The sequence below is a fragment of the Pogoniulus pusillus genome, chromosome 23 (genome assembly GCF_015220805.1).
Source record: "Pogoniulus pusillus isolate bPogPus1 chromosome 23, bPogPus1.pri, whole genome shotgun sequence".
NCBI classification, from domain to species: Eukaryota; Metazoa; Chordata; class Aves; order Piciformes; family Lybiidae; genus Pogoniulus; species Pogoniulus pusillus.
In genome coordinates this window covers 8300053-8326369 of record NC_087286.1, presented here as the reverse complement: position 1 = coordinate 8326369, position 26317 = coordinate 8300053, and the positions used below count along the sequence as shown (strand labels likewise).

Genomic DNA, 26317 nt, shown 5'->3' with positions numbered 1-26317 from the left:
CAGGAAGTCTAACCTAGCTAACATGATGTCAGTGTCCAGGTGGGAGAGCTGTAAGCTTGAGCAAACTGACTTTGGGAGTGAAGGATGCTGCGTTGCTTGGAGATGTGTAAGGCACAGCACACTGCTTGTTGGCAGGAGGTGATGGGCTGGGGTACTGCATCCTTCATTGTACCCGAAAGCTTGCTGATGCTAAGTGAGAGCTGATTATAGCTGCTCCCCAGAGCTCTAGCTGAAAGGGCATTGCAAAGATGAATCTATCTTCTGCCTAAATATTTCCTATTCAACCTCTTAGTGGTTCTCTTTAATAGTTATTTTAGTGAGTTAGGCTGGTGTCAGCTCTTGGCACCACTGCTAGTCACACAGGATCACAGGGTGGTAGGAAGGGACCCAAAGAGATCATTGAGTCCAACCCCCCTGCCAGAGCAGGACCACACAATCTAGCTCAGATCACAGAGGAATACATCCAGACAGGCCCTGAAAATCTCCAGAGAAGGAGACTCCACAGCCTCTCCAGGGAGCCTGTTCCAGTGCTCTGGGACCCTTTCAGTAAAGAAGTTTCTCCTTGTGTTGATCTGGAACCTCCTGTGCTGCAGCTTACACCCTTTGCTCCTTGCCCTATCCCAGGAAGCAGTGAGCAGAGTCCCCCCTCTTCCTGACCCCCACCCCTCAGATATTGATAAACACTGATTAAATCTCCTCTCAGTCTTCTCTTCTGCAGACTAAACAGCCCCAGGTCCCTCAGTCTCTCCTCATCAGGCAGTGCTCCAGTCCCCTAATCATCCTCCTAGCCCTCCGCTGGACCCTCTCTAGCAGATCCCTGTTCTGCTTAAACTGGAGAGCCCAAACCTGAAGGCAGTACTCAAAATGAGGTCTCACCAGGGCAGAGTAGAGGAGGAGAACCTCCCTCAATCTGCTGAACTTCTCTGAACAGATGAAACCTGTGGGTCTGACCTATCTGTGATGGAGACGTGGAGAGAAGCTTATACTTAGATTTTGGTTTTGCTGGAGTGTTTCTCTTTCACTCCTTGAACTACATTTTCCTTGCAAGTATGAGAGTTCTTAACTGGACTGGAATTTATGAAGTATAAATATTGAAGCTCCATGGATTTTTTAACAGCCAAAGCAATTTCATGATAAATAATCCCAGAGGTTTAATTAGATTGCTTGTCACCATAAATCTTGTACTCCAGTTCAGGTGTTCTCCTTTAAATTACCCACTGAATAGTCAAACTGCTATCCTTGCCTTAGAAAAAGGGCCCAGTTCATTGAAATCCCATACTAAGCAGGTGAGGCCAAAGGATGATAAAACCTTCCTCCACATCAGAGGAATCCCTGATTCCTTGCTCTGCCATACCAGATCAGTAGACAACTGCTTTTGAAGCAGTATAAAAGTCTTTTCCCTAAGATCTCTTCACATGGATTCCTATCAGTAGACCTCAGAGATTTTAATTCACCTAGCTTGTACAGGTGGTTGGCTGCCATGACCTGATCTTTGGGCATGCACTAACAGAATATGAACCTTTGCTCTTAGAATCGTTACGGCTGGAAAAGACCTCCAAGGTCATCAAATCCAACTGGCAAGCCAACATCACCACGATCACTAAAGCGTGTCCCAAAGTGCCATGGCTTTTGAACACCTCCAGAGATGGGGACTCCACCACCTCCCCGGGCAGCCTGTTCCAATGCGTGACCAAGGGAGTGAACTCGATGTTGAGCATTGAGAGATCACACTGAGGGTCGCTGTGACCTCGCTGAGCACAAAGGCTCAGGTGGAGTGCAGCACCGAAGTTGCCCTCTCCTGTCCCCAGGAGAAGCAGGAAGTTTCTCCACCCCCTTGTGCTGGTTTTACATATATATATTTTTAGTTGCTTTCTCCATTCCCAACCTGCCCACTTAGCAGCAAATGGCCACCCACAACTCTCTGGGGTGGTAGGGAAGATTCCTGACCTGCTGGAGCATCCTCCTGATGCTCCACTTGTCCAGGGCAGGCCCAAATAATTTCCAGCTGTGTAATGGCCTGGAGAGGTGCTGCAGCATCCCCCCCTCGGGTGCTCTTAATTTCTTCTAGGCTTCTGCCTCTCCACTCTGTGTCCAGTATTTCTTTTGTTTCTGGACTGCAGTAGACTAGACAGTGTCAGGCTGGTTTCTGTAGAGAGCATTCAGGATGTTTTTCACAGTGGCTACATGATTGCACATGAACATTGAGACAGGTCTTTAATTACAGGATGCTTTTTCTGGTTTAACTATTAGTAATTAACTCTCCATTTTTTCACTTGTGAATAATTGCTGCAGCCATGGAGTCACTGTTATATATATGATAATTTTGACTAATTGGGCACAGCCAGTGTTTGCTGATGGTTCCTTTTCCACACATGCTAAACCCAGAAGTGTTTGAGTCGCTCTGGGACACTAATTTTAAACACAATTAAAACAGCATAACCTGTTAGCAATTATCCCCCGTGCATTGTTTTGATATGGATGGGTCCAGATCTGAGCACAGTAATTAAAAGGAAGCACTGTTATTGTTGATCCCACTGATAAACAGGCACTGATTGCGTGCTGTGAACTGGTTAATCAAGTTTATTTAACTTGTCCTTAGTGATTCATCCCAGTGACTGTGCTGGGGAGCTCTTTCTTTGAGCCTAACAGTAGAATGCTTCTGGCTGGGTTCAGTTTCTCAGCTGCCAAAGGAGTTTCACTAATTCTTTTAATCAGGCTTAGGTAACTTCTTAAGGAATGGCATTGTTACATAGAATCATAGAATCAACCAGGTTGGAAGAGACCTCAAAGATCATCCAGTCCAACCTATCACCCAGCCCTAGCCAGTCAACTAGACCATGGCACTGAGTGCCTCATCCAGTCTTTTCTTGAAGACCCCCAGGGACGGTGCCTCCACCACCTCCCTGGGCAGCCCATTCCAATGGGAAATCACTCTCTCTGTGAAAAACTTCTTCCTAACATCCAGCCTATACCTACCCTGGCACAACTTGAGACTGTGTCCCCTTGTTCTATTGCTGGTTACCTGGGAGAAGAGGCCAACCCCCACCTGGCTACAATGCCCCTTCAGGTAGTTGTAGACAGTAATAAGATCACCCCTGAGCCTCCTCTTCTCCAGGCTAAACAGGCCCAGTTCTCTCAACCTCTCCTCATAGGATTTGTGTTCCAGGCCCCTCACCAGCTTCGTTGCCCTTCTCTGGACATGTTCCAGTACCTCAACATCTTTCTTGAATTGAGGGGCCCAGAACTGGACACAGTACTCAAGGTGTGGCCTGACCAGTGCTGAGTACAGGGGAAGAATAACCTCCCTTGTCCTGCTGGCCACACTGTTCCTGATGCAGGCCAGGATGCCATTGGCTCTCTTGGCCACCAGGGCACACTGCTGGCTCATCTTCAGCTTACTATCTATCAGTACCCCCAGGTCCCTTTCCTCCTGGCTGCTCTCCAGCCACTCAGTCCCCAGCCTATAGCGCTGCTTGGGGTTATTGTGGCCAAAGTGCAGAACCCTGCACTTGGCCTTGTTAAATCTCATCTCATTGGCCTCTGCCCACCCATCCAGCCTGTCTAGGTCCCTCTGCAGGGCTCTCCTACCTTCCAACAGATCAACACCTGCTCCTAGCTTGGTGTCATCTGCAAACTTACTGATGCTGGACTCAATGCCCTCGTCCAGATCATCAATAAAGATATTGAACAGGACTGGGCCCAGCACTGATCCTTGGGGAACACCACTTGTGACTGGCTGCCAACTGGACGTGGCACCATTCACCACCACTCTCTGAGCTCTGCCATCCAGCCAGTTCTTGATCCAGCACAGAGTGAATCTGTCCAAACCATGAGCTGCCAGCTTGGCTAGGAGCTTCTTGTGGCAGACAGTGTCAAAGGCTTTGCTGAAGTCCAAGTAGACTACATCCACAGCCTTCCCCACATTCACCAGGTGGGTAACCTGATCATAAAAGGAGATCAGGTTGGTGAGGCAGGACCTGCCCTTCCTAAACCCATGCTGGCTGGGCCTGATCCCTTGGCTATCCTGTAGGTGCTTTGTGATGGCACCCAAGATGACCTGTTCCATGACCTTGCCTGGCACTGAGGTCAGGCTCACAGGTCTGTAGTTTTCTGGCTCCTCCTTACGACCCTTCTTGTGTATGGGAATCACATTGGCCAGCTTCCAGTCTTCAGGGACCTCTCCAGTGAGCCAGGACTGCTGATAAATGATGGAGAGTGGCTTGGCCAGCTCAGCTGCCAGCTCTCTCAGCACCCTAGGGTGGATCCCATCCGGTCCCATGGACTTGTGAGGATCCAAGTGACTTAGCAGATCCCTTACTGCTTCCTCATGGATTAGAGGGGGACTGTACTGGTCCCTGACTCCATCCACCACTTCAGGAGTCCAGCTGTCCTGGAGACAACCTGTCCCACTAGTGAAGATTGAGGCAAAGAAGGTGTTAAGCACCTCTGCCTTTTCCTCATCCTTTGTCACTCTATTCCCCTCTCTATCTAACAAGGACTGGAGGTTGTCCTTGGCCCTTCTCTTGCTATTCATATATTTAAAGAAACACTTTTTATTTTCCTTGGCAGCTGTGGCCAGCCTGAGCTCCAAGTGGGCTTTTGCCTCTCTAATTTTTCCTCTACAAGACCTAGCAACCTCCTTGAACTTCTCCTGGGACACCTCCCCTCTTTTCCAAAGGTGATACACTCTCTTTTTAATCTTTAATTCCTTCAGCAGCTCCCTGCCCATCCAGCCTGGCTGCCTCCCTCGTCGGCTCATCTTCCGGCTCAGTGGCACTGCCTGCTCCTGTGCCTTCAGGAGTTCTTTCTTGAAGCAGGTCCAACCTTCCTGGACCCCTTTGTTTCTAAGGGCTATTTCCCAAGGAACTTTCTGAATTAGTTCCTTAAATAGGCTGAAGTCTGCCCTTCGGAAGTCCAGTGTGGAGGTTCTGTTGATGCCCCTCCTGGTTTCTCCACGTATTGAAAACTCTATAATTTCATGGTCACTGGACCCCAGGCAGCCTCCAACCACCACATCCCCTACCAGCCCCTCTCTATTTGTGAGCAGCAGGTCAAGCAGGGCTGCCCCCCTGGTAGGCTCACGTAACAGCTGGGATAGGAAGTTGTCTTCCACACATTGCAGAAACCTTCTAGACTGCTTCTTCTCTGCAGTGTTTAAGTCCCAGCAGATGTCTGGTAGGTTAAAGTCGCCCACCAGAACAAGGGCAGGTGATCTTGAGGCAGCCTCCAGTTGCTTAAAGAGTAATAAATCAACCTCTTCTTCCTGGTTGGGTGGTCTGTAACAGACTCCAACCAGGATATCAGCCTTGTTGGCCTTCGCCTTAAGTCTCACCCATAATGACTCAACTTGATCATCCCTGATTTCTACCTCCATGACATCCAGAGCATCCCTAATATACAGAGCCACTCCCCCGCCCTTTCTCCCTTGCCTGTCTCTCCTGAAGAGTCTGTAGCCATTGATTACAGCACACCAATCATGTGAGCCATCCCACCATACATTATTTAAATCCAGTTTGGGACCAAGGACTTCTCCCTTTGAGACCTTGCTGTCCCAAGTGTTGCCTGTCATGAGCAGCAGCAGAGGTGGTTATGTTTCCTCTGAGGCTGGGCAGGCTCTTTTCACAGAATCACAGAAACATCCAGGCTGGAAAAGACCTTAAGGATCACCAAGTCCAACCTGTGACCCTACTCTGCAAGATTCACCCCAAACCATATCTATAAGATTCACCCTAAGCACCACATTCAAACAACCTTTAAACACAACTAGGGGCAGTGACTCCACCACCTTCCTGGGCAGCTCATTCCAGTCCCTGATGTCCAATCTAAACCTACCCAGCCTCAGCTTGAGGCCATTCCCGCTTTGTTCTGTCTCTACTTGTGAGAAGAGACCAGCAGCAGCCTCTCCACAATGTCCCTTCAGGTAGTTGTAGACAGTAATGAGGTCTCCCCTCAGCCTCCTCTTCTTCAAACTGACCATCCCCAGCTCGCTCAGTCACTCCTTATAAACATTATTCTCTAGGATGGTACTGAAGTGTGCCATGTTTAGTCTCACCTTTTACCAGTGCTCTTTCATCTCTCTGAGCAGCTGCAGAAGTTCTCCTATGGTGACAACCAGCTTATGAGTCACAGGTCCAGAATCAAATAGGCAATCTCTTTTAGATTATCTCTACATTTTGGAGGTCTATGTTGCTCAGACCCCTTAGCATCACAATACCATCTAACAGCATCTTCAACAGCAGGAGCATCTTACTGTGGCCATGAAAGCAGCAGTTCCAAAAGCAAGTTGTCACTGTCTCAAAGGACAGCTACCTGCTCACTAGGACATGTCAATGGGGGAGTCTGGAGAGCAGCTCTCTGCTTTGTGCTCTTGGTTGTGCAAACTAATGGTGCTAGCTAACAAGAGAGATTTTTGGTTTAATGAATTGGGTCTTAAACCTAATTCTCTAGGGTTTTTTTTTCCCCACCTAGGAATGGAGGTAAAGCCTCCAAAGGAGATAGAGTGTATTGATTTTTATTTTATTGAGGCTTTTGGTATAAACTGTGCTGATCCCTTTCTCTGGAGATATTCACAGAATCAAAGAATCAACCAGGCTGGAAGAGACCGCTAAGATCATCCAGTTCAACCTATTGCCCAGCCCTATCCAATCAACTAGACCATGGCACTAAGTGCCTCATCCAGGCTTTTCTTGAACACCTCCAGGGACACATTCCTGTGTGATCTCATATAGGTGATCTGGCAGCAGGGTGGACTGGATGATCTTTTGAGGTCCCATCCAGCCCCTAACATTCTGTGATTCCATGATCTCCAGAATTAACCTCTGTTTTTCAAGGCTGCAACCCCTCCTTCCTTTTAGACAGTCATAGGTGAGTGTGTTTTGTACTTCCTGCAGAGTTACTTCTGGGTAAGGTTTCTGGGCTGCATCCAAAGCAGTGCGACCAGCAGGGCGAGGGCAGTGTTCTGCTCTTTTGAGATCCCATCTGGGATATTGTGTGCAGTTCTGGTGCCCTCAGCATAAGAGAGACAATGAACTGCTGGAGCAGATCCAGAAGAAGGCCGTGAAGATGATCAGAGGGCTGGAGAACCATCCCCCTCTGGGAATGGGCTGAGAGAGTTGGGGCTGTTCAGCCTGGAAAAGAGAAGGCTCTGGGGAGAACTTTGAGCAGCCTTCCAGTACCTGAAGGAGACTACAAGAAAGCCAAGAAGGAACATTTTACAAGGGGTTGTAGTGATAGGATGGGAGAGAATGGATTGAAGTTTGAGGAAGACAGATTCAGACTGGGGATTAGGAAAAAAATCTTTAGAGTGAGGGTGGTAAGACACTGGAAGAGGTTGCCCAGGGAGGTTGTGGATGCTCCCTCCCTGATGTGTTCAAGACCAAGTTGGCTGGGGGCTTTGAGCAACCTGGTCTGGAGGAAGGTGTCCCTGCCCATGGCAGGGGTATTAGAACTCGATGATCTTTAAGGTGCCTCCCACCCCAAACCATTCTATGATTCTGTGAGTCTTTGAACAATGTCTCTCAGTTTTTGAGCCCTGTGTCCAGGTAATGTTTTGGTACAGCTTTCATTTCATTTTCATTTTGTGCACTGGCTTTCTTTTCCCATCAGGGATTTTGGAGTTTTCTGGATATTCCTTGATGTTGTTGGTATTCATTGATCACTATTCCTATTACAGCCCTCTTCTCCTTCCAGCTGGCTCTGCATGTAAGTTGCAAGAGGCTCATCATGCTTGTCCAGAGTCTGGAAAACGTCAGTGTTAACTGCACATTCCTTCATGTCACAAAAGGCAACATCAGATAGATGGGATGGCTGGCCATCACTCCTCCTAAAATAGTCTACAATCAGAATGAGCAGGAGCAACCCACAGCCAGTAAAAACACTAATCTGAATACATAATATTGCAGGCAACCATAGGAGTATTCTGTTGGGAGCACTGTTCTGCAAGCCTTAAATAGCATTGCTGATGTTTAGGTTGTGTTTTCATCTTTTCTGTGTTTTGTGTGCCAGATTCCTGGGAGCTTTGCCAGACTCCAAGACCATGTAGAATTGTTGAGAAGGAAAAAGAAATATTTCTGAAGTGCTAGAGAATATGTCTGTCTGCTCTAATGAACAATAGTTGTGTTCATTTGTCACCCATTCCTTGTAATTTCCTCAGATAGCTGTTCTGTCTGGAAGGGGGAGGACTGGGCCATTCTCCTTCAGCTTCTATATTGAATTTATATATACACAAAACATTTCTGAACTCAATACTCTAAGAAGATAGGATGACATTTCTGCCAGATGGAGACAGAGAAGGAAGAGAAGGGGAATTTTCCTAGCCTGTCTGGACTGGGTAGTTGAGCGGTCATTGCAAGCAATTTAGCTGATGTTACACTGAAGTCAGAGTTGAAGAAGGCTTGGAAGATGAGATTATGCTAGGTCTGTTTCAAAAGACATCCAAGATACAGACTGTTATCTGGTGTTGCAGTATGAGGGTGATTTAAATGAGAAATTGCATATTTTTATTGGTATCTCAGTTATGCTTTGTTCTTAACCTAATTCAGAAGTTGTCTGTGGCTAAACTTTCTGGCCTTGATGCTGTAACTCAACACTCAGTCTGCTCCACCATTTCTGGCTCCGAGTTATGATTTTGATAGACTAATTTGGTTTGATATTCTCCACTAAATCAACACATGTGGCATCTGTTGGAATCTGTGGGATTTGATTTCGTCCTTCTCAGCCACATTACTTTTTTGCCTCTGCAGCCTGGTGGATCTGTTGATGCTTATGCAGGATTCCAGGCTCTGATCTGCCAAAAGAGAATTAGTGCTGTGTTTCTATATGCTTTGCCACCGAGGCTGCAAAATCCCTCCTTAACCAAAATCTCTGCTTGCATATTGCTACCATTCATTTTTATTGGCTTCACTAAAGTTGAATTCCTGTATCTTGATTCCCCCCACACCCCCCCCCCCCCAACCCAGTTCATTCTCTGAGAAGCTTGTAAGAATTCAACAGAAAGCAAAACCTCAAAGCTCTTTAGATAATGAATTACTTTTAAAGTAGACGCTAAAAAAGACAGAGGAGCATTTATCAGGAATGTTTGTGGGCTTGGTGGTTGCGAGTAAAAAAAATATGCAGTGGAAAGGCTTTTGTCCCATGACAGAGATTTGAAAGGCTACGGATTCGGATTCCAGCAGAGACTCAGGCCTGTAATCATGTTTGCAATGTTCCCTCTCATAGGGCTGCCTGGCTGCAGCGGGAAGCGAGCCGGCTAGGGGCGAGCCGGCAGCGGAGCCATCACCTGTTGGGGCCCAGGGCTTGGGGACGCGTCCGGCTGCTGCCCGCCGCTCGCTGCCCGCCGCTGCGCGCAGGAGCCCCGGGCATGCGGGGCGCTTAGCGGCGACTTGGCACCGCCAAAAGGAGAGTGGGCTTGGTTTGGGTTTTTTTTTTCGCCCCTCTTTCTCCTCCCCGAGCCTGCCGCTGACAGTCCGAGCGCTCAGCCTTCCAAGTTGGAGCGAGGAGCTTGTGCCGTAGGCAGGGACAATGGAGGAAAAGGGAAGCCAGAAACCTGAGCTGTGCCTGGCTTGCTCCACAGACAGCAGACAGAGGAGGGGTAAGTAAGAGGATCAGGCAAAGATGGAGTTGCGTTTACACGTGCCCCTCGGCGCTGGTTTTTGTGCCTGGAGGCGGAATGCTTGGGGGGAAGAAAAGGAACCAAAAAGCCATGTCTGTCTGGGGCTGTTTCTGGTGCAGATTTCCCCTACTCACCGGTGTGCAGATTGCCCTCACACACCGACTTTGTGAGTTTAACTTCAGAGAGCTTTTTGCCTGAGCTCGGAAGCAGGGAGCGTGCCTGTCACCAGCTGGCAGGACGCTGCCTGATGTGCTGGGGGAAGACATGAGTGTCCCCATCCTTTCTAATGCTCGCCGTGCAGGGAAATAGCTCTTCTTTGCTGGCAGGGGGCTGGAGCTCGTCTTTTCCTCACGATGCCTTTTGCAAGAGTGAGATTGTCGCAGGGTTAGTTTACTTTGTGTGAAACCAGTTGGGTTTGCTTTGGAGTGAAGCCAGGAGCTGGCAAGCGTGGGTTTCACGGTGGGTCAGCTGCGGTGGGTTGCTACACTCACTGCTGCGCTTTGCATTTGGTCTAAACGTGAATGAAAACCTTCTCCCGATGAATTCTATGCGGGCTAGTCCACGTGGAGCACAACGTTCAGGTAGCGTGACAAGTACCTAATCTAATCTTTAGCTATCCAAGTGTTTGTGGAGCACCTGTGACCATTCCCAGTTTCTGCGTCCTGTATTCCTTAGAGGCACTTCAGGAAAAGTTTTGCTGCTGTGCTTCTGAGAATTAAATAGTGCGGGAGTGAGGACACTTAGGAGAAAAGAAACCCACTCCCTCCCTCCTTTTTAAACTTTTTCTCTTTTTTCCTCTTTTTCCTTCCCCTTCTCTTTTTTCTTTTTTCTTTTTTCTTTTTTCTTTTTGCTTTTTGCTTTTTGCTTTTTGCTTTTTGCTTTTGCTTTTCCTTCCCTCTTGGGTTTCATTAGGCACTTAATACTCTTTAGAATAATTGTCTTAAGTTTAAAAAACGGACAATTCAAGTCACATGCATCTGTCTCTAGATGTTTATGTTCAGTGGCATGGAAATGACAACTTAAATGATGTGTCTGAATAGAGGGGAGAAAAAAAAAGCTTTCAGGAACATTTTTCTACTGTATGAAGCTACCTGAGATACATGTGGAGGTAGGAAAAGCAAGGTCTGACCAGGCAGATCCTACCATTCCACAAAACTTTGAATGCTGAATATAGTCGTTTTGCTCTGTATCCTAAATTTGTATTTGAAAGTTCCTCATAGAGAGACCAAATTTTAATGACAGTGGAATAAACTAGAAAGATTCCAAATCATCTCGACTTTATTGCTAGCATAAATCTAACAGAGGTGAGTTTGACTCATGCTGTTAGAAACTGTATTCTCTTGTGAGCTTTCAGTCGTGAATATGGTTTGCTCCAGAGCTGTTTCACAGTATCAGCATGGGTCAAGTCCATACTTGGTCCTTCCTGGAAGGACTCTGACAAATGTTCCTCTCTCAGGGCACCTGGGTTGCAAAACTGGACTATTAAAACCTTCACAACATCTAAAGTAATGAAGCAAAATGACTTTCCTGACCTTTATAGACTTGAAGGGTGTGACTTAAAAGAATTGCATACCAGGACATGTTGAAGAACTTTTTCCCCCTATTTTTCTTTCTCTTTTTATATATTTTCCTTTTCCTTTATTTTTAAAATTTTCTCATTTTTCCCCTTCTCCCCCCTTCTTGCTTCCCTTCTCCCCCCTTCTTGCTTCCCTTCTCCCCCCTTCTTGCTTCCCTTCTCCCCCCTTCTTGCTTCCCTTCTCCCCCCTTCTTGCTTCCCTTCTCCCCCCTTCTTGCTTCCCTTCTCCCCCCTTCTTGCTTCCCTTCTCCCCCCTTCTTGCTTCCCTTCTCCCCCCTTCTTGCTTCCCTTCTCCCCCCTTCTTGCTTCCCTTCTCCCCCCTTCTTGCTTCCCTTCTCCCCCTTCTTGCTTCCCTTCTCCCCCCTTCTTGCTTCCCTTCTCCCCCCTTCTTGCTTCCCTTCTCCCCCCTTCTTGCTTCCCTTCTCCCCCCTTCTTGCTTCCCTTCTCCCCCCTTCTTGCTTCCCTTCTCCCCCCTTCTTGCTTATTTTTATCATCCTATCAGTCCTTCATTGCAGTCTTCCTGCTGCTCCCAGGCATACTGCTTCCAGAGTCCAGACCTGGGCTTTGCTGTTGCTGTATCTACGGTAGTAATGGGTGATGTTAGGAGATCTTGAAATGTGTTTTCAGATTGGAGAAGCAATTCAACTCTAAGGTCTACTCAAGCCTTTGATAACCAGAGACCCTCCCCTGTCAATCAGCAAGCCCTACTGTTTGTTGCCCTCTAGAGTTGCTGCTTTACTGAACAGAAGGACCTTCAGCTTTTAGCTTCTGAATACGAGGGAGAGAGTGAGACAAACTTATCTCACACCTCTGTGTTTTCCCTTGGCTTCTCCTTTACTCCTTTCCGAGGAGGGTACTTGCATAATTCATCTTCTTGCTACTCTTTGCTGTCTTCCGGGAACCATCACATGATCCTTCACACATTTCACACTTATCTGTGGGGATTGATTTCATAGATCTATTATCTTCAGATGGAAGATAGGGAAAGTTTGTCCACGCTGGTATTGAGCAACTCCAGCATCCAGAAAACCTCTCTCAGCTTCTCCTCCCTGTAGCACTGTGGCTGCCCCAGCAGCTGTGGAAGTTTATGTGCCCCAGGCTACACAGAGGGTGGGTTTCACCGTCCCAGCTTTCAACTCTGCTCTCAAAGTCACTTGTTCCTATCTAGGAAGTGGTCAAGGAAGACTTTTTAGCAGTTACTAGGGGAAAGACCAGATTGAAACATGACAGAGAGTTTGGTTTGCAAAGAAGGTCACACGCTGCTGTGTGCTGTAATGCTGCTGGATCCTGCTGAATGCCCAGGTCAGCTCGCTGGCAGGGCTGGCAATTAGTTTGCATAGTTTACATTCCTTTCTTTTCGCTGGTATTTATACAGTATTTTCCAAATAAATGTAAAAAAAGAAGAGAGCTTGTTGATCTTTCTAATACAGTATAAGAAAAAATATGTAAGTTTTGATTCCTTCTCAAGGTTTCACTCAATAACAAACAGTGGTAAAACACTTTTAATTCCTATGCCTCTTTATGTTCCAGATAATTAGCCTTTTCTTAAACTACTGAAATGATTGAACTGCAGAGTAGATAAGGGCTTTGCACGAGAGATTTAGGACCCAAAAAGCCACATTCATGGGCTCTCAGTTGTGCTTTGTCAGTTCAGGTTTGCCTGCCTCCTTGAGAAAGTGCCTGCCACCAGTTCAGTGATTGAAGCTGCTGCTCTGACCATACTTTCAGGGTTTATACCAAATTGCTGCACTCAGTCACCCACCTCACGCTGACTCGTTCGAGCTCCAAGGAAATCCCTTATTTATGTCTGCTGCCTTTGTTCCAACAGCCTCAGGGATATAACCTCCAGGCTCTTGGTGCAGAAAAATTAAAGATGGTAAATTCTAGAAAGCTTTGTCCTACCTCTTCTCCTTCCTGTGTAAAATCCACATAAATGACTGTGCAGATTTCATACAATCAGCCAGGTTGGGAGAGACCTCCAAGATCATCCAGTCCAACCCATCACCCAGTCTTATCCAATCAACTAGATCATTTTGACTGAGTGTGCCTGGAATGGCCCTGCTTAGACCTCTTGCAGCAGACCTCCAAGATCATCCAGTCCAACCTATCACCCAGCCCTATCCAATCAGCTAGATCATTTTGACTGAGTGTGTCTGGAGTGGCCCTGCTTAGACCTCTTGCAAGCAGAACATTTCTTTTTTGCCACTTTTCTCAAAGCAGCTGGGTGTACCTGGCAGTTGGTTCTCTGAATTTTCAGTAATCATTGAGGCTGGATGTGTTTGAATGGAGTTCTGCTTGGCAAAGTGGAGTTTGTGGAAGTGTGTGTGTATACAACGTGAGGATGCTGCTCTGAGGGTTTAACAAGGATTGTGCTCCTAAGAAGGTCTTAGAAGGTGCTGTGGAGAAGAGTTGGAGTCACCATCCCTGGAACTGTTAAAAAATGGGTGGACATGGTGCTTCAAAGCATGGTTTAATGGCCATGGTGGTGTTTGGTTTCTGGCTGGACTTGATCTTAGAGGTCTGTTCCAGCCTTAATGATTCTATAATTCTGTGATTTTCAGTCTGTGTGAGAGCAAAACTTCCCCATGAACCAGACTTGTTTCCAGACTCATGTCTGGATCTGTGCTCATCAAAGCGTGGTGCCACCTGTGCAGTCAGGGCTCCTGTGTGCAGTTCTGCTTTCAGGATAGGTTTCCATGAGTGCAAATGAAAGGATGTTCTGGAAATTTTGGAGTCCTTGAACGTTAATATGAAACCGACAGAAACATGCAAGTCTTTGAAGACCTTCCAGGGCCCAGTCCTTGTGAACTCCAAGGCAGTTGGTTCCCTATGTGAATTGAATGGGACATCACACCAGCAGTGGCTCCCCAGATAGAGAGAGGATTTTTATGTTGTAACACTTCATTACCAGGGCTTGATGTTGGGTGGGAGTTGGCAGGTAATTGACAGCAACACACCAGAAAGCTAAAGAATCCTCTGTGTAAATTCCTGAGGCAGGTGGTAGGCAGAGCGTCAAACTGCCTGACTGACTGGTAAAAAAGAAGTGAGTAGGAGCCTGTTTCCACACAGCAGCACATGAAGGAGGTGGTTGCTGAGATGACTAAGGTCTCTGAAATGTAAAATGTTAGGTGGAGAGAAACAGAGATGTGTTGAAAACACCTAGAGGAAGGAGCTTCCTGCTCCTGTGCAGGTGATGCAAAGGGTTAAGGCTCACAGGCACCTGAGCTTGTCCAGGAGAGATGGGAAAAGCCACATCAGACTTGGAGTGGCCTTTTCAGTACTTCTGATGTTCGTGGTAGTGTTTTTTTTTTCCTTTGCTGACAAAGAAGTGAGAGAATTTTCAAAGGTATTGGGTAACAAGGCTCCAGACAACGCTTTTTCAAGCACCAGAGGCTTTGTGTTACCCAGTTACCTGAAGATAAGCCAGCACTTAGGTACCCCCACTGTCTCCTTATCTCTTTACAGCTGTCATCATGGTCTTTGGTCTTACAGTTGTGAAATTTATCTGATGACTTTCTCATTTTATATCAGACAAAAGTGTCTTTTATTCTGTTTCTTAAGAAATTCTTTACTGAAAAAGTGATGTAGTATTTTCCAGCTCGCTGTCCTGAGACTTATACAATCCAAGAGAGATTCATGAAACTTAAAACCACACCACAGTCAGCAATCAGGGGGGGAAAAAAAGCCTCCAAAACTCTCTTATTATTTTGTAGGTGTTTCAAAGCATGTTGAAAACCCACTGAAATAGATTAAGGATTTTAGATGACCTCATTGCTGTCTACAGCTACCTGAAGGGAAGTTGTAGCCAGGTGGGGGTGGCCTCTTCTCCCAGGCAACCAGCAATAGAACAAGAGGACACAGTCTCAAGTTGTGCCAGGGTAGGTATAGGCTGGGTATTAGGAGGAAGTTCTTCACTGAGAGAGTGACTGGCATTGGAATGGGCTGCCCAGGGAGGTGGCAGCACCGTCCCTGGAGGTCTTCAAGAGAAGACTGGATGAGGCACTTAGTGCCATGGTCTAGTTGACTGGCTAGGGCTGGGTGCTAGGTTGGACTGGATGATCGTGGAGGTCTCTTCCAACCTGGTTGATTCTATGATCTCCTTGTCACCAGAATTTTATCAGTTCCCCTATTTTGGATGCTGGTTATGGGGGCATTGAAGTGGAAGAAGTCTGCTGCTTCTCGTGGAAAGCATGTAGATGTTGAAAGGTCAGGGAAGAAGGGCCCTGTCAGATCTCCTTTTCAAGTCACAGAGTAGCAAAGATGATATAAAAGGAATCATCTTCACTGATGCTCCCTTTCCTGCGCAGCAGTACCGCGGCTGTGTCAGAAGTATCCAGGTGCTGCACCCAGCTTAGGGAAGCGATTCTCAGCAGGCCACTTCTTCCAACATGCATGTGCCCAATGATGCAGAGCATGCCACAGAGCACTGGCAGGCTAAGAGCAGCTTTTGTATCCATTATTTTCTTACCTAGGTGAAGTTCTTCTTATACGCTGTTTGGGTTTGGTTCTCTTTCAGACCAGGCCAAACCCGGTTTGCATGTAACGTCGCTAGACGATGCGGAATGTCTGCGATCTAAAGAGCTCCTTTCGGCACCCAGCAGGCTCACTGCTTCTAACTCAAAGGCAACCCGCAACATCCCTCGGAGACACACAGTAGGTGGCCCTCGCAGTTCCAAAGAAATACTGGGAATGCAAACCTCAGAAATGGACAGGAAGAGAGAGGCCTTTCTTGAGCATCTGAAGCAGAAATATCCCCACCACGCTACAGCAATAATGGGACACCAGGAGAGACTGAGAGATCAGGTATGAAAAGCAAATTCCTATCTCGGTTTTGTTTTTCCTAAGCAGTCCCTCTAACTCCTACAAATGTGAGTGTTGCTTCATTCCAAAAGGTGAGAATATAACAAAGCACTAAACAGCTTCTTTTGATGTAGCCTAAGATTCGTTTGCTCCCTTGAAACTCAGAGAAAGGATCATAACAGTGAAACTAATACTACCTCCAAATTGTTTGTTGAAACTGACATTTTGGAAGCACTTTTTAGAGTATACACAGAGAAGGAGATGAAGGTGAGAGTCTTGATCTTAGTGTATGGGTCTCTCTCTACTTTTCACAGCTGAAGGGAAAATATGGAACAGCTGTTAACTTTCCACACTGACACCACTGCTCAGGAGAAAAGAAAATATCTGTGGAGTGTGTCTGTGTGCTTTAGCTGGCTCTGTTACACTTTCGTTTGTTTTCTTCTCTGCTTTTTAGTCTTTTATTACAAACAGAATGGACTTATCCACAGGTATCTGCCTCCTCCAAGCTCTTTGGACATCCACATAGGTCTGTCAGCTGCATACCTTAAGGTGGTTTGCTTCTTGCCTGCCTTCAGTTGTTTTTCAGCAGTGCAAAGTAGATGTAGGGTCAGAGGAGATGTGGCTCGCTGATGTATTGCTCATAGCAGGTGGATGCTGTTGTCACTCCACCTTCTGAATTCAGCCTAGCTCTGGTCTCTGGATTTGGGTGCAAAGCTAGAGTTTAATCTGTTGAGCCTTGCAATCTACCTTCTATTTCATAATTATCTTTGTTTCACAATCAACCATCAGCATTTAGAGTTCAGGCTCCAAAATCTGCTGCCTGCTATTCTCAGTTTAACAAATGATGGACAGCAAAGCCTTTATAAAAGTTTTCTTAGGGTACTGTAGGTTTTTCAGCACTAACAGCAAATTGCTGTTAAGGAAGTGATAAAAAAGGGTTGGAAAAACATTGTATTCTGTCATGGGAGTTCTTAGTGAGTTCCCAGCCTCTTTTGAACAAGCCTTACAAACCTTCGGAGAGCAGAGTGTTGTTACGGGGTTGGAGAGGTTGTCACTTGGTAACTCCCCCCCCTGCAACATCTCTTTGACACTGTCTGGAGATCCCAGGTGCTGTCACTGCCTCTGAGTGCAGTTGCTAGAATCCGTAGGTAGTCACCTAAAACTTGCTGCAAGAATTCAGCTCTCAGGAGGATGATCTATTCCTTATTTTTAAACAGTTTCCCTCCTATCCTTTCATTTTGTGGTTTTTTTTCTCCTTTCTTCCCACTTATCTCCTCCATGAACTTTAGTGACTGTGTGGAATGTGCTGGGTGGTGGATAAAGATAGCATACAAATTAAATAAAGGAGGCGGAGGGGGAGAGGTGGGGGTGAAATCCAAAGATTAGATCTTTTGGAGTCATGTAAATATTTAGTTCCAGTGCTGCAGACACTGCAAGCCCAGTTTGAACAGCCTACAGCATTACACCCTACACGTTTTGTAATTTGAGCCCTTTCTGAAGGCAATAAATTACAGCAGGAATGCAGTAACTGTTCCTGCTATTTGTTTAAAATGTGTCATCCTTGGCTAATTTATTGAGGGTAAAATCCATGCAAATGCCTCCTGCGTGTATTTTTCTGTTAATTAGACATATGTGTTGTATGTAAGGGAGCTTGGAAGGCGTTTTGAACCAAAAGTGACTTTAAAGTTACTATCAGAGTATCAAATGCTCTTTCCTGGGAATGGGAAAGACTAAAAATTCCATCCATTCAGCACAACTTAGAAGGAGAAACAAAAGGAACTTATAAACTGGGTGAAGCCACGTTAGAAACGTGCAGAAATAAGTTATAAGAGCTGTTTGCGAGCAGTTTGCTTGCTTGAAATGTGATGTATCTACAGCCTGGCTTCTCAGATGCCTGTGGTAGCCTTTCACTATCTGCAGGGGGCCTACAAGAAGGCTGAGGGGGGACTATTGACAAGGTCTTGTAATGACAGAGGGGGTAGTGGGTTTAAACTGGCAGAGGGGAGAGGTTGGATCTGGATGGTCCTTGTGATCCCTTCCCTTCTATGATTCAAAGAAGTTCTTTGCTGTGAGGGTGGTGAGACACCAGCACAGGTTGCCCAGGGAAGTTGTATCTGCCCCCTCCCTGGAGATGTTCAAGGCCAGGTTGGATGGGGCCTTCAGTGCCCTGTGTTTCTGCCTGTGGCGGGGGGTTGGAGCTGGATGAGCTTTGAGGTGCCTTTCAACCTAAACCGTTCCATGTTTCTATGCAGTAAGATTTTATTTGCAGATGGTGTGTGAGGGATGTTTCATAAGGGTGCCCAGTGATTGGACAAGGGGGAATGGTTTGAAGCTGAGGGGGAGTAGGTCCAGACTGGATCTTGGGAAGAAGTTCTTCATTGTGAGGGTGGTGAGACTCTGCAGTACGTTGCCCGGAGTGGTTGTGGATGCCCCCTCCTTGGAGATACTTAAGGTCAGATTGGATGAAGCCTGTGGCAACTAAGTCTAGTTGAGAGCCATCTCTGCCCATGGCAGGGAGGTTGGAGCAGATGAGCTCTGAGGTCCCTTCTGACCTAAGCCATTCTGGATTCTGTGGTCATGACATTACAGTTCAAAGGGTGTTTTTGTCTTCCCGAGTGTGTCTCTGTGCCCACACATACCTATCTCTCTATTGTGTGTGCATATGCATGCACCTCTGTCTATAGGTACACACAGGTGTCTGTATATATAGTCAGCTCTACTATGCTCAGTTGCTCCACGAGTAAGACCATAACACAGTTTTGCTCCAGAGGGTGCATGTGTATGTTTAGCACACATACCTCCTTTCCCCCTGTTTTCTATGTCTGTGTGTAGTAGTGGTATAGCAAACAAACTGCATACACATGCAGTGGGTGGGTGTAATATATATATGTATATATCTCACATACAAAATCTGTAAGGTGTCCAGGTTCCTTTCCCCCCTTCTTACTTCTGCAGCTGCTCCAGTATTTGGAAAATGGCAACATTTAGTTCCCTGTCAGACAAGGACCTGGAGGTGCTCATTGACAGCCGTAGGAACATGAGTCAGCAGTGTGCCCAGGTGGCCAAAGTGGCCAGCAGCATCCTGGCCTGCATCAGCAAAAGTGTGACCAGCAGGACCAGAGCAGTGATTGTGCCCCTGTATTCTGCTCTGATGAAGCCACAACTTGAATGTTGTGTTCAATTTTGGACCCCTCACTACAGGAAAGACATTGAGGTGCTGGAGCAGGTCCAGAGAAGAACAACAAAGCTGGTGAGGGGGTAGAGAACAGGTCTGGTGAGGAGTAGTTGAGAGGAGTTGGGTTGCTCAGTCTGAGGAAGAGGAGGTCGAGGGGAGAGCTCATTGCTCTCTACAACTCCCTGAAAAGAGATTGGAGTGAGGTGGGGTTGGTCTCTTCTACTTTCAGGTGATAGAACAGGAGGAAATGGCCTGAAATTGTATCAGGGGAGGTTTAGTTTGGATATTAGGAAAAATTTCTTTGCTGTAAGAGGGGTCAGATGTTGCAACAGGCTGCCCGGGGAGGTGGTGAAGCCCTAGAGATGTTCAGGAAACATGTGGACACAGCACTATGGAACATGGTTTGATGGTCAGGATGGTGTCAGGTTGAAGGTTGGACTTGATGATCCTAAAGGTTTCTTCCAACCAAAACATTCTGTGATTGTCTACAATGGGAATTTCCCCACTGTGGGAGATTTATAGTAGTTAATGTGACATCTGTGTCAAATGGTGAAGTTAGAACATAAAACATTCCAGTATTTAGAGTCAGAAGATAGTTCCCTGGACATGGTATAGTTTGTCTTTTAGGTCATGAACCATGTCAGGTCTACAACCAACATAAATGGTCCAGGAAATCAAGACTGGTAAACGTCTGTTTTGTTGTGGACTTCCTCCTCTTGTCCATTTTGACCATCAGTATCTGAGCATGGCAAACTGACTCCTGGTTTACAGAGTGTAAATGTCAGGGAAAAAATAATTCCTGTTGTCAGATCATACTGTGGCACCTCCCCCAGCAACATCGGCTCTGAACGTGGTCTGTATCTTCCCCTATATATTAATGGTTTCCTCCAGGCTTCATTTATTCGGATAAATCCCTCCCTGGATGTGCCTCCTAAGGACCTGTTTCTAGCCTTGATAACCTGCTACAAAGCAGCAGTGCAAAGGATGGCCAGGTAAAATGCCAGCGGGGATTACTGATGGTTAACCACCCTGGTGACCTGAAGCCTGCCAGCTGTGCATACAACTCATCCCTCCTCCACTCTGCAGGTTTGTTGCCCTCTGTGATATCTTGTTCTGGAAAGGAAAGCTCAGAGACAGGGTCTGTTTTTATTTGCACAAGGGCCTTGGGATTCTGCTGCAAGGCAAATAACCTGCAGCTAAGCTTGTCTGTGTGGTACATTGAGGTGTGTGTGGCTGTGGCATGCTTTGTGTGCCCCAAAATGCCCACAGGAGACCATGGCAGCCCACGGCCGCAGCTCTGTGCCCCACAGCCCTGCAGCTCACCCTCCTGCTGCAGGTTTTCCCTCTCTGCAAGACAGCCCTGCAGCTGGGCCCCTGAGATCCCTCCACCTGGAAACCTGGGAAGATGAGGAAGAAAGTCTTTTTTTTATAGGCAATGCAAGTTTCTGCAGGATCTTTGGATGCCTTGTCCCTGCCAAGGCTGTCTGGTCTAGGCTAATGAAAGCAAGGTGCTAATGTAATCCCCGGGACAGTTAGGAAGAAAAATGAGAGAGGAAGGAGGAAAACAGCCTTCTGAAGTCTGAGGTGGTGTGAATCATCTGCTGCTGAGCTCATGGCAGGACGCAGTCACCGGTGTGGGGCTGACTCTGGTCAGCAGGGAAGGAAAGAGCATAAAAGCTGGGCCAGCAGCTGCAAAGATGAAAAGGAGTTGGCAATTAAGAGGTTAAAATGCTAACCTGGCAGGGGGAGGGGGCAGGGAGGGGGAGTCTCTGCCATGAACCTGTTTTACAAGTCACCTCTCAAAAAAAAATTGTTTCTGAGGGGCAGAGAGCAACACCGAATCTGCAGAAGTTTGTCAGAGCTTAGAGCGTGGCTGAAGAAAAGGAGCTGGAAGGTGTTTGCCACAGCTTAGCTTTCTTTTGTTGTTGTGTGAGTAGGAAATACACCGGGAGGTGTGGAAGGGTCAGGAACAGCTCTGGTGTTCTAGCCAGTGCTCTGTGAAGAAAAAATTTACTGGCAAACAAAATCAGATTTCCATTCATTTTAGAAACCCCAAACCCTTCTGGTGCCTGCGTGAGGCTGAGTGCCTAGAAAGTGGTGGTTGGGAGTTGTTTGGTTCTTCGGTTGTGCTCAGCTAGGTCTGAACATGACAGGTAACTCTGGCATCTGGGCAGGTGTGGTTAAGGTTACCATGGAGATCCATGATGTCATGCTTGATAGAGCATGTCAAGACAGCTAATCTAACATGTAGATGTTCAAAAAGTCCCATAGGCCAGGGCTAAGCTTTATGCAAATAGCAAAGTTAGGCAGCAAAAAGGGCCACAGAAAACCCAGCCGAGATATGGCGAGCTCTGTACCTGGCAGCTCCGGAGGATTGCTACTGGCTTCAGCATGAACTGAAACTTTTTTGGGGGACTAAAGGAAGAGGATTTCATCCCTGGCCTCACCTGTGGAGTGTCTCACGTTTCGGTAAATAAGCCTTTTTCTTTCTATTTTTCTTTCTCCGCCCTGGCTGCGAAGCAAACGCTTTGGAAGCTGCGGAGTTTGCTTCCCCACGTTGTTCCTCCTGGCAGCAGGGCTGTGTCAATACAGGGAGTTTTCTGGCCGGGCATGTTGCCTTTTCTCTTTCCAAAGTGAGCTCTTTTTATTGAATGAACTGAGAATTCGGAATGATTTGAAAGGCAGTGTAATGTGCTCTGTTGATTGTGTGAATCATGCTGCAAAAATGTCCTAGGTAGTGTTTTGGAGAAGAAACTAAGAATGGAGACACTGTCTTTATTTGTAGATTATTGCCAGATGTCTCTCCTTTTTTAACTGTGTTCAAATAGAACCCCCCAAAACAATTACAGCAGCATTTGTTCCAGGTTTTGATACCTGAAAAAGAAGTGAAGGTTTCTGTGTTAAATAGATCTAGGCTCAGCTGGTGTTAAAGTGACTTTTGGCTTGTGCTTTGATAGCAGGGGGTAAAGCTGGGGCATTTCTGGGCAACCTGCGCTAGATTCTACGGTCCTGCTCTGGCAGGGGGGTTGGACTCCATGCTCCATGGATGTCCCTTCCAACCCCTGCCATCCTGTGATTTCTTAATAGATTTTTGGGGGGGAGTAAAAGTACATTAGAAAAAGGTAAACACATTTGGAGGTGAAAGTCCAGAAAGGCTACTGGGGCTTCTGAGGTTTGGATATAAACAAAAGGGGCATTTTCAGTCCCTCTGCAGAGACAGTAAATTCCCTGGATTCTTAGCTTCAACCCCTGTGGTGCTTCCACCAGTGACGACAGAGCAAGCAGACAGCAGTAGGTACAGGGTAGCCTCCCCCTGCCCCTCACTGCTGCAGTTTTTAGGGTGGAAGTTCAGTCACTCGGTATGAAAAGGGTCAGATCGAAGCGTGAAAGGTGGCTGTGGGGCTGGGAGTCTTGCCCTGGTTAATGTTAGAGCTTAAAACAAATCATGGACAATCTCATGCTCTGCCTAAAGACACCTGAGAAATGTAAACCTGAGAGGAACTTCAGTTGAGTGCAAACCCTCAGCAGGATTTAGACAATGAGGAGGCTGCTGAATATGGTGGACACATTATCTAATCACAGGTGAAAAAACAGGGTGGAAAAGTTTGATGAGGTTCTGCATTGCTTGATCAGGCAAAGTTAAATAAACTTCTTTTGGAACCTGTATTGATTCTCAAGTGGAACGGATTGAAAAGAGGAGAGAGTGAATAAACGGCTAATTAATTTTGGTTTGGTCACAACTGGTTTACTCCTGGTTACATCTTGCAGCTAAACCAGCAGTGGAGAATGTTGTAGAGTGAACTTCAATTTAACCTTTCTCCCAAAGCCTGAGTGTTAATTATCTGGTACTAGAACAGGCACAAATGACACCGTGTCAAATGAACTGGCGTATTTTTTTGCAGTCATTACACTTTTGCTCCTTGATGCCATGCAATTGGGTGAGGAGAAATTGATTTATTGTTAATATCGTGTGAGTAATTTTCTGGTCTGTACTGGCTGGCACAGATGGTTGGACACAATGATCTTAAAGGTCTCTTCCAATCAAGGCAGTGCTGTGATTCTGTGGTTAGATAGCAGAGTTTGAAAATTACATTTGATTTTGAGATGTACACAGTGTCTGGTGAAGAAGGTGATTTTAATATGGATAGATGCTGCTGCAGACCTTTCTAGTGGAGAAAATCTCTTTTATTCGATTTTACTTGGCTTGTGTTGCTGTAATGTGTCATCAGAAATGCTTTTTTTATCTGAGAGGTCGAGAGATAGAGCAGCTAGAACTTGCTGTTGTGTCAGCACAGGCTCTAGGGCTTGGTTCAGGAGGAAAACAAACATCTCAGAAGTGGTTGCAGGAGATTTCACAGCACGTTAGAGGCTGGAAGGGACCTCAAAACCTCATCAAGTCCAACTCCCCTGCCACAGCAGGATCACCTAGAGCAGATCACACAGGAACACATCCAGGCAGGTCTTGAATATCTCCAGAGAGGGAGACTCCACAACCCCCTTCTGGGCAGCCTGTTCCAGTGTTCTGTCACCCTCACAGGGAAAAAAATCCTCCTCATGTTTCCATGGAACTTTTTATGCCTCAACTTCCACCAAATGCCCCTTGTCCTATCACTGGACATCACCCAGCAGAGCCTGGCTCCAGCCTCCTGGCACTCAGCCTTTACATATTGCTAAACATGAATGAGGTCACCCCTCGGTCTCCTCTCCAAGCTGAAGAGCCCCAGCTCCCTCAGGCTGTCCTCATCAGAGAGATGTTCCACTCCCTGCATCATCTCTGTGGCTCTGCGCTGGACTCTCCCAAGCAGATTCCTGTGAGTCCCTGCCTACTCTGCACCAGTGGGTACCACCTCCCTGCCCGGGTGAGATGGCAGTTCCCTCTCCTCTCTGGATAGTCTTTGTAAGCCCAGCAGAGCACATGGCAGATGCGGGAAGGGGGGAGCCACTGCAGCACCCACACGTGTCCCCCGTCTCGTCTGCTATCTGGTGCCACAATTTATCGCTTCCCACTGCCGCTGTATGTTCAGGGCAACCTCTCTTGATTTCACGTGGTTAAAGGCAGCTCGGAGAAGCTCTGAAAGTGAGCAGATGAAGCATGATCACGAGCCGAAATCTCTGCTGGACTCCCAGCCCCTTAGCCTTTGTGTCTGTGGAAGGAGGTGAGATGACACATGCGTTTGTTTTGAGTTGCAACGTGCTCTCTAGCCCCCAGATAACGCTGCCATTGCGAGGGATTATAAATAGATAGGTGAACAAAGAGCCAGTTCATTAGCAAAGTAAAGTGGGTTTGCTTTGTCTCGTCTGCGAGTGAAAATGTTGAGGAGGAAGGATATTCCTCATACAGTGTCTCAGTGGAAAGTCTCTTTCAGTGTTACTCTCAGGTTTACACAAAGCGAGGCAGTGCGTTAAGGTACGCATTAAACTACTAGCCCTAAGGTATCTCTGGGAGTAAGGCTTTGATGAACTGAAATGTCTTCAGGTCTTCCTTTATATCTATCAGTTAAAAGGAATTTAAAAGGAAAAAAAAAAGGGGGACACACACACACACACACAAAAAACAAAGCTGCAAAAGAGCTAATAATGCAATTCCATTTCTTTTTCCTTCCCTCCCCCCACGCAGACCACACTCCAGCGCAGTTACTTTGCCCCGACAGGATTAGTAACTTTTCTCCTGTGGCAACGCCTCTGCTTTTTAACTAGCCTGGGTTGTTTGTAACCCGGGAGCCCCAGGTAGTTCTTCCATGCTTGCCTCTGTTCATCTGAATTTTCTGCATGTATTTTTCTAATCCAATTCTGTGACAAAGGAAAATGTTTTTTAGACTCCTTTCTGTTCAGCTGACTGAATGTCCACGATAATCTTGTTTTGCTTCTTGTGGTTAGATCCCATAAAGAATCCAGGACTTTGGCATGGCTTAAAGCATAGCTCAGGCAGTTGCATTCAAGAGAGTTTCCCATAGAAACCTCTCCTAGTGATTGTAGACACCTAAGATTCCTTAGCTTTCTGAAATGTGGATGTTTTTGCTGGCCGAAACTACCCTGAGGCACTTAGAGATGTGGGGTTTGTGTGTACTCTTTTCAGTCCTGGTGCCTTCTGTGTTGCCTTTGTGGGTGGCTAGCAAAGCCTGCACAGAAGCAGTCCCCTGTCTGGTGGATGACTTCACTACAGGTCGAGTTCTCTCAGAGTTGGTGAAGATGAGAGCATTCGACCTGCAGAGTGACCTGGCAGTGACTACTCCTGCGGCAGAGGCACCTCCTGTGAACCTGTGCCTGATGCCCTCCTTCCTCCAGGCATGCTTGGAGACATTTGGGATAGGCAAACCCTACGTTTTCCCTTTTGAAGTCCAGCCATTGGGCAGTGATGTGTTACAGGGTTAAGTCTCCAGAACCTTATGGTCAGCCCCTCGGGTCAGCTGCTGAATGAACCTCATCACAGGGCTGCAGAATTCTCTCTTCGTCATTTGCCTCTCTTCTAGGCAGCAAATTTTCAGGAGTCAGTGATGCAGAGAGCTCTGGCCCTGTGTTGCTTTAGCCTGGTTATCTAAGTCCTCTGCCCAGAGATGGAGATGTGAGTGGAGAACTTTCTTCAGGCTTGGACTGCCAAAAAGCTGACTCTTCCCCTTCTGCTTCACATGTTCTGCAGAAGTAGGTGTTCTCTGCCACCGTTTCCTCTTACAATTCTACCTTTAAACAATAGCACCTCAAGTTGCTGGGCTTTCTGCTCAACTCAGGTGTGAACACCATGGAAGATGTCCTCAGAACATCATTCTGCATGGGGCTTGTCAGTTGACCCTAAGGTTCATTCCAAGCCCCATATTCACTTAGGAGAGCAGAAGAAGTTTGTGACAGAAGTGAAAATGAAGCCCTTGTCTACAGACATCTTTGTCCCTGCGGTCCTTCAGCAGGGACTCTCTCTTGTCCCTCGTTCTGGAGGTGTGCTACAAAAGGTGTGAAGAGCATTTGTCAGATGAGGAGTATCCCACATGGGCAGATACGTTGCATGAGTGCGACAGTTTGTGCTGCTGCTGGAGCTGAGGTTGCAGTGCAGCGCTGCTGGTCAGGAGTTCCTTCAGTAGCCTGTGATTAGCCTCAGTATTTATGAACATTTGCTATGCCTCAAGATTATTTTCCTGCAAATGGTTGTGAATGTGGCTGGGTTGTT

General features: G+C 46.8%; 1 protein-coding gene across 16 annotated transcripts in view; it reads left to right on the top strand.

Moving 5' to 3' along the window:
• Nucleotides 1-26317, top strand: part of KIAA1217 (KIAA1217 ortholog) — a 501320-nt gene that overhangs the window by 263764 nt on the left and 211239 nt on the right. For 11 of the 16 annotated variants that reach the window (XM_064162493.1, XM_064162494.1, XM_064162496.1 and 8 more), the window contains one exon: nucleotides 15703-15989. The exons of 2 other annotated variants lie outside the window; for them this stretch is intronic. In XM_064162493.1, the coding sequence (XP_064018563.1) occupies nucleotides 15703-15989 (287 nt within the window). Of the gene's footprint in view, nucleotides 1-9346; nucleotides 9590-10050; nucleotides 10070-15702; nucleotides 15990-26317 lie in introns of those variants that run through there. 3 more of the 16 variants (XM_064162499.1, XM_064162500.1, XM_064162495.1) reach the window with 3 other exon arrangements.